At 37.8% G+C, this 14,603-nt stretch overlaps 1 protein-coding gene across 1 annotated transcript in view; it reads right to left on the bottom strand.

The window, feature by feature from the left end:
* The window catches only part of WWOX (WW domain containing oxidoreductase), a 474,120-nt gene that overhangs the window by 444,597 nt on the left and 14,920 nt on the right, over window positions 1–14,603 (bottom strand). Inside the window, exon 5 of the mRNA XM_063168062.1 lies at window positions 9,792–9,898. Within this exon, the coding sequence (XP_063024132.1) occupies window positions 9,792–9,898 (107 nt within the window). The remainder of the gene's footprint in view (window positions 1–9,791; window positions 9,899–14,603) is intronic.

Genomic DNA, 14,603 nt, shown 5'->3' with positions numbered 1-14,603 from the left:
TTTTGTGCTTTCTTTCCCACCAACTCTCAAGGGTTCTCTGATGTCTAAGAGATCAAGTCCCTTCAGTTCTGCCCACTGACTGAAAAGTTGGTTCAAAGCCGATTTTGCTTTGCTCTAGTAAAAACAAAGTTAAAAATCCTACCCCAAATGCTCATTTTGCTGCATTAATCCCATGCTTTTATTATAAGCAAAGTTTCTTGTTGAAGTTAATACTCTGTCTCAGTGACCCCCACTGAAATATGGGAAAGAACAAGTTTAGCACACCACCTCCAAAGGTGATTATTGAGACAAAGGGAATTAAAAAATGAGGAGAAATTAGAAAGGACAGTAAATTAAACAAAAAGTATGATGCTTTGGCTTTATAGTAATAAAAGGTTTACAAATATAATTGATAATCACATAAATTATTAGCACTTTTTAAGCACTCTGCTCAGCAAGTCTGTTTTCAAGACACCTCCTGCATTCCTGTTGAGCTCCAGCTATGCTTGTTTTATGTCACTTATGCTGCTCTGCAGTCATATAAGCCTGATAATTATCTTCAGTTTTATAAGCTATTGTGGATCATGAAACAAGTCAGTGCTTCTTTTGATGCCCTCACATTAGTCCCTTGTCACTGCTAAAACTGCAAGTGATCCTGCAACCACTTTTTATTCTTTTTTCTCCTTTCTTTTTAATGCATAACAATTCTGCAGTTGTACTACACCATCCTGGAGCTACTATTTTCCTCTCTACTACACCTAGTGTCACAGTAAGACCTTAAGATTTTTGGGTTTATCATCAAGATTCTTTTAAACATTATCACCCTGTCAAAGCACTGCAGATCCACAAGCAGGAAGAAAATAATCTCTCTACCTTTTTCTTCCCCATGCTGAGCTAAACCAAAATATATTTCTGTACTCCAGAAGATTCATTAACCATTTTGATAGACTGCTTACAGGCTTAAGAAAACAAATCTTAAAGAACTGATTCTGCACATTGCAGGCTCTATGACCCATCAAATCAAATTCTTTGGAATCTGAAAAACATTTATAAGTGTAAAAACATGAATGCCGTGTGACCTCTTTGGTTTTGTTTTAATTTCTGGGCAATTTTTAGGGTAAAGGCCCATTTTAGAATTGTTACAGAGAAAACCAAGACAAGAACACAACACACACCAGGTTAGCAACAAGTGTGCACTGCACTTGACAAGTGAGAGTGTGTTTTGTTATGAAGCATTCTTCAATGTGCTGGAAGAGCTGCAATCACTGCTCACTAACACTGCTTGCAATACCAACAGATAGCCCACCCTGTTCACTTCTGCTGATGAAATAAACTAATAAAGTTGAGGGATTAATGTGAAAATATGATTAATGGAAATGTGTAACGTCCTGAACACAAAAGGATGAGTATTTTGTTTACTTCTTATAAAATTAAAGCAAAGAACGAATCTGGCGACAAAAAGCACCCACCAGATTTTACCACGACTTCCACAAAAAACAACGATCAGAGTGCACATTAAATCATGAGTGAGGCAGTTTTAGCATGCAGAGAGTGGCAGGCACGCAGAGGCAGAAGAGGAGCAGGGCTATAATTACGAGGCAGGGCTGTGCAGCCCCGCTAATGCCTGCTCTGACAGTGCAAGGCTATTCCTGCTCCCCCGAGCCCGCTGCAGACAGGGCTCGCTCTAATTGGGTCCAAAGCACAACCCACCAGCACAGCTCCTCCAGCCCAGGAATGGTAATTTCCACACCACTGTAAATAGTGTTTGCAAACAATACAAACACGGTAATAAGAGGCTAGGTGGGTAATTAATGTGGTTACAAAGCAGCTTATTTGCATTTTTATTTAAAACTGCCTTCTTTAAAAAGCTGCTCAGATTTCTTTTTGCAAGAGGAGCCTTGGTTAAGGAATAGAGCAGTAATTACTCTCTTTAGGGGTTCTTTTATACATTCTTTAGGGAATTAGAATGAAAAGATAAGCAGAATTATAAAGGGAATCATGTAAAATATGAAATGCACTATAAACACTTAGTACTGTATTTACCATAAGCTAAGCTTGTCTTCTTCATTAATGGAATATATTACAAGCTTATGTTACAATCAGATTAATTGTGAAGATGGTTTAAAATATATATACATTTATCCAGACACTTTAATTCCTCCTCTCCCAGAACTGACAGCTAAAAATCCAGTGACAGCAGAACTCACTCAATGTAAGAATACATCTATCTCTACCACAGTAAATAAGTTTTCAATGTCAGCAACATTAAGGGGTTTGATACAACACATTCTGAGAGAGAAAGCTTCAGGAAAAGACCAAACCCAAGTTACACTAAATACACAAATTATCAGAGAAAACCCAAACTTTGCATCCTATAAGCTACACTCACGCCAATGTACAGTCTACTTTTTTATAAAGACAGACATCCCCAGACAGGTTGGTGATATATTTAAGCACACAGTGTCTCCTAGTGACTTCTAATTGAAGACCAAGCATAAAGTGCAGTTTTTAAAGGGGTTATCCTGAGGTCTGTTACTGTCTGGGGGGAAACTTAAATTTTTTTTTGTTAAAAAGCTCAAACTGCCTTTAAGTATTATTATTATAAAGCTTTAGGCATGGTAGGGATTTTGTGACTCACATTTCCAGATTAAGAACAGCAGGGCTGTGCTAAAGAAACAAATTACCAAAAAGATCACTTCAACATTTCTATGTATAAAATTCTGCTGACTGGAGGAAAAAATTAAGGAATAGTAAAATACTGTGACTTCTTTTAAAATTACATTTTAGAATTATTTTTTTTTTTATACACGTGTAACAGATATTGGAATGTGAAGAGAATTATGAGAGTAGAAGTAATTAAGCCAACTCAAAAGACAACTTTTATCTTTACTGGAGGAAACCATGGCCAATTGTCTTACTGTGTTTAAAACCCTGCAACCTGATTGCTCTGGGAGTGCTCAGTTCCTATGAGCTGGGTACAGTTATGAACTCAGACACACCTGGGTGCTTTGGGGTGCAAACAGATTTAGGGTTTGCTCCTGTGTGGAAACCCAGGGCACTGGGAATATTTCTCTGTCTGCTCTGAGGTGTCCTAACTTTGACCCTCATTCATGGAGAACGTTTCCCAGACTCCAATATAGACTGGAATCCACAAAAGTGTGAAATAGGAGTGTAGGTGAATCACTTGGTGAGAAATTTAGGTTTTGGGATTTTTAGTATGTTGTGGATGGCAGCAAGATGGAGGGCACAGGGTGTCATCCTGGGTTTCTTCTTCATGCTGCTTCTTCCTTCTTCTCCATGGGTTTGGGTGGCATTTTGGAATTGGGCAGAAAAGTTTGCATTGTTATTGGGTTAAAAGGGAAAATAATCTTTTGAATAAATTATTGGGTTAAAGGGGAAAATAATCCAGGTGTCAGCTCTTAATTGGATAGTTTAGCCTTAGAAGACCTCGTAACAAGAGATTGTTGGCCATTTTGTGCCTTCTAATGAAAAGCTGCAGAACTCACGGTTGTGAGGTTGTTTTACTGATAAGCAATAATAAACACCTGAGTCTGAACATGAACTACCCTCTCAAGTGCCTTCAATCCAGACCCAGAAAAACCAATACTCCTGGATTTGGGCAGGGGTCAAGGTTTAAAGGTTATCTCAGGTTTAGGGGTTGGAAGCTGATAAGGGCAGCATGTCCCAGTGGAACAAACCCTGTCCCTGCAGCAGCAGCAGGCAGGGCACCCTGGGAGGGCTGGGCTGCTCCATCACGATAAATAATCAAATTCTATGTATCCATACAGCACCAGTGCAGAGCTAACTGCAGATGAAAATGTAAGTGTGAAACAGCTCAGCTGCAGCCAGTACATCAACTCTGCAAGTAACTGCTATCAGTATTCAGGAGGATGCCCAACCCTGAAAGTTAGGGGCTTAACACATCTGCTATATAATTCAGACTCTGTTTTACAGCAGTTTCATTACTAACCATAAAAACTGTAACAGTGGAACTGTATAAACAAACTGAACACTGTTTTTACTGTAAAACATGAATGTAATATAAATATTTGCCTTTGCCTTTTCTCAGCATCTGTAATGAAATCAAATTCATGCCATATGTTTATGGTGTACAAAAAAAAAAAAGATCTCAACAATCCATCCATGTAAATGTTGATTGTACCGTTCCATGTTTTTAACTTCATGTGGGGGGATTTTTAAGTATCTGTATTTGGAAAATAGCTTTACAGCACACATCACTCTCTTAGGGTTTCTCAACTGAGCAGATTACTCACAGAAACTTAGTGAATTCTTAAATATTATGGCCAAAATCTGGTCATACATTCATATTGGCCCCAATGAGTTGTTGCCAACAACAGAACTGGGTAATGTTTATACTGTCAATTCTCCACAAGTAACATACGGTCTGATTGCACTGCAATTAGTTAATTAAAAGATCCCTTCATTTCAGAAAAATCTGGATCACATCCTGAAGAATTAAAAAAGGCTTTATACTCAGTAGAGGCAATAATTCTTTAGTTGGAGTGTCCACAGCTGCAAGTGAGACAAGTTGATGCAGATTTTTTTTTTTATTGTATTGCATTAGCAGTTCATTTAATACAAGATCCTGCCCCTTCCTGCAAGGCCTTTTCCCCACAGCAAGGTTTGGATAACTCCCTTTAACATGATTCCTCAGTATGGGCACTGCTCAAGCACTGGAAAATGAAATATGTCCATATATTGCAGGCCTTTCTAAGAGTATATTACACTGTGATGGCATGTGAACCAGCAATACAGAGTTTAGGATATCCTGCTTTGAAACAAGACAAAATAATAACAGAATATTGGAAGTAATAGTCACAGAAATTCATGTGCTTTTCTTGTAGGATATTCTGAAATGTTTCCTATTTTGAGGATTATTTTTAAGAGCTTTTATTCAGCACGACTTAGAACCCTTTGATTCTGTACTAACAGACTGTAGTTTCAGTCAGCATTTACTACATCTCCAAAGCCATCTCCTAGGCAGTCTCCAGCTTTTCCCATAAATGGAAACCTGTCACTAACCATGAGGAGGTTTGCAAAAAATTCTAAACCAAGGACAGCAGTGGAGACCAAACACTCTAAGGGAAAACAGAGCCCCTTCCTCGAGGGGGAAACACACACAGTGACCACATGAAAACTGCTGCCCATGGACTGGCAAATGTGCCCAGTTTGCTGCTTGTCTTTCTGCACTTCACAGGATCACAACTGGAATACAAAGACTCACTTATCACGTTTTAATTTCATTCAGTTACTTAATCAGCAAGAATATAAATCACTCCTTCAATGAAGAATACTTCAGGGGAAAGGAATACAGCAAGGAGTCATGTTTGTTTGGTTGGTTTTCTTCACAGCTTTTCTCTCTTCTCTTGTCACATCTCTACCTTGTGAGTCCCTACTTAAAAAGCAAAGTCAAATGTTCTTTTTACAGTTTAATCTAATCTTTAATGTAGGTGTAGGTTTAACTTTGAGGAATAATCACCAAAGAAACATTACACTTTTTATGAAATATTAAACTTACAATTTATCTTTTAATATGTTCTTCAAAGACTATTTGACAGGAATAAATAAATGAGAGCTTCTGGGCAAGAAAAGCTGTGATTTATGAAATATTTTATTCATTCATATTCTTAAGTATTTTCTTGAGAATACCACTAACATCTGGAGCTACACACTCTTATCCAAACATTCTGCTCATACTCAATTAGAAAATTATATCAATAATAATGTAAAATAAATTACCTAGCCTCTCTTCCTGGAGCATAGATTTCCATGTTTGTCAGAGTAACTATGTGTACAAACAGCACTGTAGTGTTTTTCATTAAGCCTCAAAGTCAATTAAGCTACGAATTGGAACAATCATTCCTCCTTTGCAAAGTATTGATATTTTTCTTGGCTGCTTTCAGGCCTTTTCACTACTCAAGGAGAGAATTATGTTTGACAATTTCTTTCTGATTAAAATGAATCATAACTCTAGAATTCTAATTTCCTCTTTTCCGAGCAAGAAATTATCAAACAGTTTTAAATTGATATTGAACGTCATCATGCAGGAACACTCATTTTCCAGATATCAAATGGAAAGCTATACTGATCTCTCTTTTTATCTGCTGCCTTTACACACTTTCTCTTCCTTTTTCTGTCTATATAAATGCATGTGTATAAACATTAGATTGCACCAATATAATCAACCATACCCCTCCATAAAAATTATATTTGATAGACCAACCAGACCAATCACATTAAAACTTGTCACAATGCTTTACACAAGGCAATTACCCTTGATTTGCAATATTAGCAAAATTCTGCTGTAGTTTAGAAAGAAAATAACTGCAATACTGCAGGTTGCAAACAAATGTCACTTAACCAAAGTAATTAGCAAGTTTATATGGGTAATCCCCACTCAAATGGCTCAAATTCCCTATAAAACAGCTCTTCAGGCATAAATTGTTACAAACAAAGTTCTCTAGACTTGTCTACAACAGCCAGTTAAGATCAGTTTTCATTTGCTTTTTAAACATAATGGCAGCTAATCTGAAAAAAAATCTTATTTTCTCCAATTATTCCTGCTTTTTTTCTCTAAATCTTAACAATTGGATTTTCCCAAGCCATTTAGCCATCCCATTTTGTCTTTATAAACCTGATTTTCAGCTTTCACTACAAGCAAACTGAAACTGCATTTTTTGCCTAACAACTGATTTCAAAGTACAACAGACCCAGAGCAGAGAGGTGTTTCTGCAGACACTCTGTGGCATTGCAGACAGGGATGTCACAAACAGACTCACTAGGGGACCCAGCTGGGTGGTTTTCCTTAGTACTGTTAATTTATACACACTGTACTTTATTTTTAAATGATGCATTACACTAGGTTTGATTTGGTTTTGGGGGTTTTTTTGTTGTGGCTTGGGAGAGGTGGTGGTTGGGGTTTTAAAAATTACAGTTTTTTCCATATATATTTCAGGCTCTAGTTGATACAGCCCATCAATTAGATAATTGTATCAAAATTTGAAATAATAAGTTGTTCTGTTACACACTTTTAATTATCTTCTCTTCTTACAAAGTATGTGGAACTCTTTTGTATCTACAAAGAATGGAAAAAGAAATATTCTGTGTCCAACATCTAAACCTTGAGTACCAAATACTGCCCCACAGAAGAGTCAGCAGAGGGTACACACCGCTTTTGGTAATATACATGTTTTTATAGAAATACCAATTATATTACAACAACTTATAGTAAAATTCCACACTTAGGACAGGTAAACACACTAGAACTCCATTTCCACAGTTTTGAGTTTTTTGTTATAAGAGCATATTTCATGCAAATGACAAGAGGTTTGGTTTTCTACTCAGTTAAAGAGTAGGAACATATTTATCAGATTCCTACCCTTCAAATTACTGGAGGAACATGGTATTTAATAGTGCAGCTCAGAGATTCAATCTCAAAGATCTACAAGAAAACATTAAACAAGTGGGTAGCACTATTGCGACTGAAAATCCTGAGTACCATGAGCGTGAGGCTTGGTGAGGGTGAAACCTAACCAGGTGTATTTTTCTTTAAATTGATTTCAAATTGAAAAGTAAATCAACTTCCTTTCAATAATTTTGCTTTCCCCAGGAACAGAGGAGACAAAATTCTGTGCATGCTTTGAAGCTCTTTATAGCAGCTGCATATTGAGAATTCGTCTCAATCAGATGCAGAGGTTGTTGGTATTTTCTTAAGCTTTTTCATTTTTAGGAAAGGATTTTCAATTAACAACTTCCTTTAGTTATACCTATAAAGTAAAAATTAATATTTTACATCCATATTTTAATATTAGAAGCAAATCAGTCAAATTAATCTTTGTCTCTTTGTTTTCAGTAGCTGATTTTGGGGCTAGATTTTGTGTTTATTTTCCTCAAGACTGCGTACAATTTGATGTAAATTTTAAGCATCTTGTAATTCATCAACTAATTCTCTCCTGGTTACACACTCCAAGTAATTAAAGTTCAGTAATAACTTATTCTTTCTGCTCCAGCACCTGCATTTCATTTGTTTATTTTCCCAGAGTCATAAATCTGAGGGACTGTCAAAGTGCCATAATATTAGTGCAATAATCAAAGTTAATTAGTCCCTCTCAATAAACAACAACAAAGCCATTACAAAGATGCATTGAAGGTTTTCCAGCTACCAGTTTACAGATGAGACTCTTTTTCTGAACAATTAGAATTTGAAAACTGTTAGTAAATAAATGCAGTGTTTCTGAAGTAATTTGACCTTCAATGTTCTTCATTCAATTAACAACTCATTAACTTTGGGTGAGATAATACAGGTATTTAAGACAAGTATTCTGAACTCCCATTGTCTTCAAAGTGGTCAGAGATATGGTTAGGATTAAGAGGGTAATGGGATATTTTTCAAATAAAAAATGCTCACCACTGCCTAGTTTTAGTTAGATAAACCCCATATAAACAGGCAAATTTAGCTGGACTGGGACTATCAAATTCAAACAGAGTATCACCAAATCCAGGTCTGTTGAAAGATAACAGACACTATGCTGGCCTCTGTTGGAATTCGCTTAGAATTATATCCTATTGTTGTTCTTTTTTATTTAATAAATGAAATTAAAACATTTTTTTTTTAATTTAAAAAATAAGAGAGTTTTAATGGGATGAAAGCAGCAAGGAAGACATTTTTCCCAACCAACCCTTTACTGTAAATCATTCATATGATCTGGGCAAGAGAAAAAGGCCTAAATCCAAAGATTGATTCTTCATGAAACTTGTGGTTACAAGAATTAGCAATACTGAAAGCATAACTTATCTGCAAATACACATAAATAAGAACCATTTGTTTTGCATTAATAAATATTATAATTATCTTTAGACTACTTATGTGTAAATATTACTACTACTGAGTGCTCTCCCATGTCATCTGGGAGCAGCTGAAATACTTTGAGAGCTCAGGAAATAAAAGCAAAACAGTCATGACTAATTTTAGCTGAAAAGAAAAAAATCCAAGAATCTGATCCATTGGTCTTTTATTCATTTAAGTGTAGAGATGTCACCACATTCTCTCATGGAAGTCAACAGTCCCAGCAAGCTCAAACAAAAGTAGCCTGCAATCCTTGCTAGCAAAAAAATGATTGTGGGAGGAAAAAATTAGGACAGCTGAATATATTTTAATTAAGGCCTTAGAAGGTCGTTTAAAAAACTGGGGATCAGGGAAAGGAATCAAAGAGCAACAAGACAATAGATGGGACTGAAAAGCTGGTGTTTGTGTGAGAAAAATGGGAGAAAAATGAAAGAAAGTGGGAAGAAGGTAGAAGGAAAAAACCACTGTGACAGCCTGGCAGCAGGGCTGCAGAGCCTGACGAACTCAAAAAAGGAGAAACATTCTTGTGTTTGAAAAGCACAAAAATGACCCTCTGAAATCTCTCACTGTAGAAAAGTTATGGGGAAAACAGTGGCTGTTTTGGAGGACTGTGTCCATCTTCCTTTGGGTAGTCATTCACTTTGGTTCTGGAATATCCTTTCCTATGAACCAAGCCTCAGTGGTTCTCCCAAGTATTTTTTTTCACTTACAAAGCATCCATAAACAACATGGATAAGAGCACATCAAGCCTTGCAGTCCAACACACTCACAAGGAATGAAAAACCTCCATCACCCACACACCAGCGGCTGAGCCGGGCGTTACCCAATAAGATAAATCATTTTTGCTCGGACTGTGCCATGTGCCCATGATCGTGGCAGTGCTGTGTGTGCCTGCTGGCAGTGCCCAGAGGATGTCAGACCTTGCGGAGCCCAGCCCCGCACTCACCCATTCCTCCAGGATGCGCTGCACGGCCGCCTCGCCTCGCGCCGGGCTCCTGCAGGCCAGGATCACACACGCCCCATGCAGGGCCAGGGACTTGGCAGTTTCAAAACCTAGGATAAAACATGGGCCCGGTCACAAAAACATCCCAGGAGCAGCACAGAGCTATAAAATTACCTGAAAACATGAGCCACATATTTAAGTGCAGCTATGCTACCTGCAGTCTGGTGACCTGAGAGCCACCTGGATTCGGCTTTTTAAAAGCACACATGAAAAACACAGACACCTCAACTTGACCAGATCTTCTGGACAATAATTGTATTATTTTGTGAAAAATAGGCTTGGCATCTTCAAAAAACACTCAACTTCTCAGCCTATCAGTGTCCTCAGCTGTTGGAAGGGCAGGATTGGATGTGCTCCTTCCTTGTCTGACTGTGAACAATGTGCCACACAGAGAGACTGCAGAGCCACTGTGCTGGCAACTCCATCTGGAAATGACAGAGCATCCAACATGGGCTCAGGGCTCTCTAGATGCACAGTTGGCCTCAGAGTCATCAATCTGAGGACCACCTGTGGCAGGGGGAACAAAACGTTGTTTCACTGTTCAATTCACTAATGAAAAGCTGCACAGAAGTCAGTCCAAAGTAAACTTCATTAAATGGGAAAAAATCTGTGAGAATTTACAACAGGAGATGAGGACTTTTGGGGAGAGCAGAATGCCCATGAAGTGCAGAGAACTGAGCCAGAACCTGGGTTTCCACCAGGAGTGAGCTACTACATATTTGTGATGCAGTTAATGGTATCGCTGGGTGTCCATCTCCATGGAGAACTGTGCCAGTGACAGGAATTGCCTTCTAGCTGAAAGAGGCATAACGCAGCTTAATGAGTTCAATTAGAAAAGCCTAAACTATGAAAGGAAGACTCAAACTGAATGCCCAACAATCTGAGTATGAGAAGAGGCATTTGTTTTAGCTTTACGACATTTAAAGCGTGTTCATGATTTCCTGTTAAAAACTGTTTACCAAAAAGCCTATGAAGATGGGCTGTCTCACTTCCAAAACACCCTGGAGCAACAAAATCCAGTTACAGCACAAAACATAACTTACATTATAGAAACAACAGACACCAAGACAAATTTATACAATTTTCTGCAATTACATACTTACAGTATTTAAGTCCAAGCAATTTTCCTGTATCTCCTTTAAAGCCATTCACTGCACCAAGCAACTTTAATTACCTGGATAATTCATTGCATGCACATGAATTCAGCTACAGCCTATGCAAGATTTCCCTTGTTCTTAATTCCACTTTACGCATATTTAACTAGAATTTTTCATGTAACTAATCTAAGAAGTACCATTAGCTAGCTGTTATGCCTCTTGTTTTGCACAAGAATACTTATATTGACAGCTGATTGTATTATTAAAAACTAGTTGGAATGCCTGGGAATAGTTTTGTTACTGTTAAACAAAGATTGAGAGCTAGCTGGTGGCCAGATTAATTAGCAAAGCATGATGATGTTTTGCTAACTCTACCCCATGTCACACTGTGCAAAATAATCAACTGTGCAAAATAATACATTCCATGCCATTCTCCCCTGTAGTTAATAACTTCATACTCATTACAAACAAAGTAAGTTACATGCTGTGAGTTTAGTTTATTTTATGCCACCTTGACTCTTCCCTGCAAATGTGGAGAGCAGTATTAAGCTCTTCTCTTTAGGACGTCCTTGCTCTTCTCTGAGCTTCAAAGAGTGATTCTTCACCTTTAGGCAGACATGTTCTGATCTTTACATGAAATCATGTGCTAAAAAACCTCCACCTGAACATTGTCACAGGTGAAGTGCTGACATGTCTCCCCATCAGACACATTTTAAACTAATTCACAAACAATCCTGCACTTAATTTAGGACAGATACACATGCAACGTCTAACTGGAACAGCTGAAGGAGGAGTTTGGAAGCACCTCAGTATCCAAGTCTTTTTACAGCTTTAGCTCTCTGGTTTTTCTGCAACAATTAATGTTTCTTTCTTCCCCCCCAAGTATTAAAAAGCTTGGACAGGTAAAGCTTCTCTTTTCCTTTAGCTTCTATAGCAGGCTGAAAAACATCTCCTGTCAGATTCAATGCAGCTATATTTTCAGTATACAGTAAATTTTAAAACCTCTGCCTAACACATGGATTGAGTGAAGTACAAAACTATTTAAACTCCATAAATAAAAATCTTACCTCTCTATAAAAACTACCATTGACTCACAATCCACACTAAACGTGGTTTCATACACCAAAGTTAAACCACAAAGATCATAAACACCCAAACAGTAAAACCTTGAAAAAAATCATGGCAGGGTTACATAGGAAAAGAATCCTAAATAACTATGTGAGGGACATGCACAATCAAGGAACTAGAGCAACCTTAATCCTTAATTAGAAAAGTAACTCTGTGGACTTCAAAAGAAGTAAAGATTTGCTCAATACTTCACTTAATCTGAGACTGCCATCACTTAGGGACACAGCCCTTCCACAGTGAGGGGACACTAACAGCAATGACATTGGTTTCTTTTCCAAGAAATAAGTGATATTCTCCGGGGGTGAATCTTCCCTGTACCACAGCACCAGGCTATTGCAGAGCTACTTAACACAGGTAAAAAAGACAGCACAAGTTATACACTAGTTGTGGGGGTTTTAAAAGTAGGGAAAAGCACACTAGAAAAACAGCACAGAATTACAGACTTGGGCATCAAGGTCAACCAAATTACAAGGAATAAAAGAGACTCTTCCCCAAATGTGACAGGAGAATAACATACTTAACTAACATCCACTTTGGAAAAGTAATCACTGCATTGTATGGAGTATTTAAATAAACTATTTTGAGCAAATGTTTTATAAAACTAATTTCAAGCAATTGCCCTGCAAATCTCAAGTTTGTGCTGAGATCAACTACTCTTGCTGCTGGTGCTGTGGCTGAACGAGCTCTAATCCGACACTGAGAAGTGAAAATCCTCTTTAAGAATAAGACATACATGGGGATAAACATTATGGCACAGTTCTACATCACCAGCTAACCCAAAGGACTGGGAGCAGAACTAACAAGAGAGCTACAAGCACATGGGATTTGCTAGACACATCTAAAACCCTTCAGCCCTTCCTTACAGCATTTGTTCATAAAGACTCAGAAATTAGCACTCAATTTCATTCTTCATCTTCTACCATGATTGTTCTATACTCTCACATTCCTGGCTATCTGCAGTGACTGCTGCCACTGAATTTTGGTGCAGATTTTCAGCTAATGGTGTCAATTAAGAAGCAGTTAGCATCACTCAATTAATGCCAGCTGCACTGCATCAACACACACCAGATGAGAACAGGGCTCTGTCCAATGGTGCAACCTCCTCTATAAAACACAGAAAAGGATTCACTGAGTGGAAAAGTATTTCAGCTATTTCTTGTTTAAACAGAGAGCATACAGTCCATCAATCAGGGGGGGACATTTTGTAAAGAATTTGCACCAGGCCATCACTTGCTTTAAAACATTGCTTTATTTCAAATATAAGGAGGTTTGAATACACAAGAAAAACTCAAATATTTTAGACAATAGCAAGTTTTCTTCAGCTTCTCTGCCCAAATACTCTAGAATACCTTGGAGCTGTCCTTTACAACACACGTGAAACACAATGATGTCATTTTTCCATGAACAGCTTCGTTCTCAGTGTAAAAGCCTACAGGATTTGCTTGCAACAAAGAGTCTTGAAAACTCAAAACTCAAAATAGACTGCTGCATCTCAGCAAACAGACTGTTTTCTGATTTTTGGGGACTCAAGAGAACTACATATAAACAAAAAAGATACTTGTATCCCAGAAATCACTTCGATTTCTTCAAATCTGGAAGACCTAAACACCAGTGAGAGTGAACCAGCTAATCTTATTCAAGACTTCTTCAGAAAAGGAGTAAAGATGATTCAAATGTGCTACAAAGTGATAAAGAATTCTTTTCAAGCTGAAACACTGCACCACTGAGGTGTGATTTAGGGAAGAATCTTCTGCAATGGGAATCACTGTTGCCTGTGCTGGTGGATCCAGAGTGCAACATCCAACAGAGCTCTCACAGGCACATGCAGAACATCACATCATTGACAAACTCACACTTTTCACAGCCAAAAAAGCACCACACATTCCACATCAGGACTGCTTGGCCACATCCACTCGGCTTCAGTACAGATATTTAGGATAAAATCTTAAAATTCAACTTGCTCCAAATGCAAGTTTTCAAGCAACTAAAGCACTAAGGTATTTTAAGAGACTCAATTTAAAACGAGCAATTCCCATGGAATACTAATGCTGCCTTTGTTCCCATGTGTTTACAGGCACATGGCAATGACACATACTGATATTTTTCATAGCAAAGTGTGATTTTATATGAAAGATACATCCCGCCTCTCCCTTTGTGTGTAAATTGGACAAACGTGTTTTTCTTGGAGTCGTGAAGCACAGAAAAAGCCAACACAAACGAAACAGGATGAGTAATGCATTGGTTCTGTTTTCCATCTAACCAACTCAAAACTATGCACTCCTTACACTTTTTTGCAATACACTACCCTGGGTAAGGCCAAGTTATTCTTAACAGTAAGTGCACTGCTTTTGTCACTGACAAAACCCCAAAATATCTTGTTTGCTCTGAAGGGACCACAACACTAAACAAACATTTTAAAACACCCTTAAATTAATGGCATTATAAATATCTGTTGCTGTAAAAAATTTAAAATGCCTCATTTGAGGGTAAGAAAGCTGAATTTGTGACTGATGGTGCTGCAAGCAAGCAA

The sequence above is a fragment of the Melospiza melodia genome, chromosome 13 (genome assembly GCF_035770615.1).
Source record: "Melospiza melodia melodia isolate bMelMel2 chromosome 13, bMelMel2.pri, whole genome shotgun sequence".
In the NCBI taxonomy this organism is placed as follows: Eukaryota; Metazoa; Chordata; class Aves; order Passeriformes; family Passerellidae; genus Melospiza; species Melospiza melodia.
This window is presented reverse-complemented; position numbering and strand designations above follow the sequence as displayed.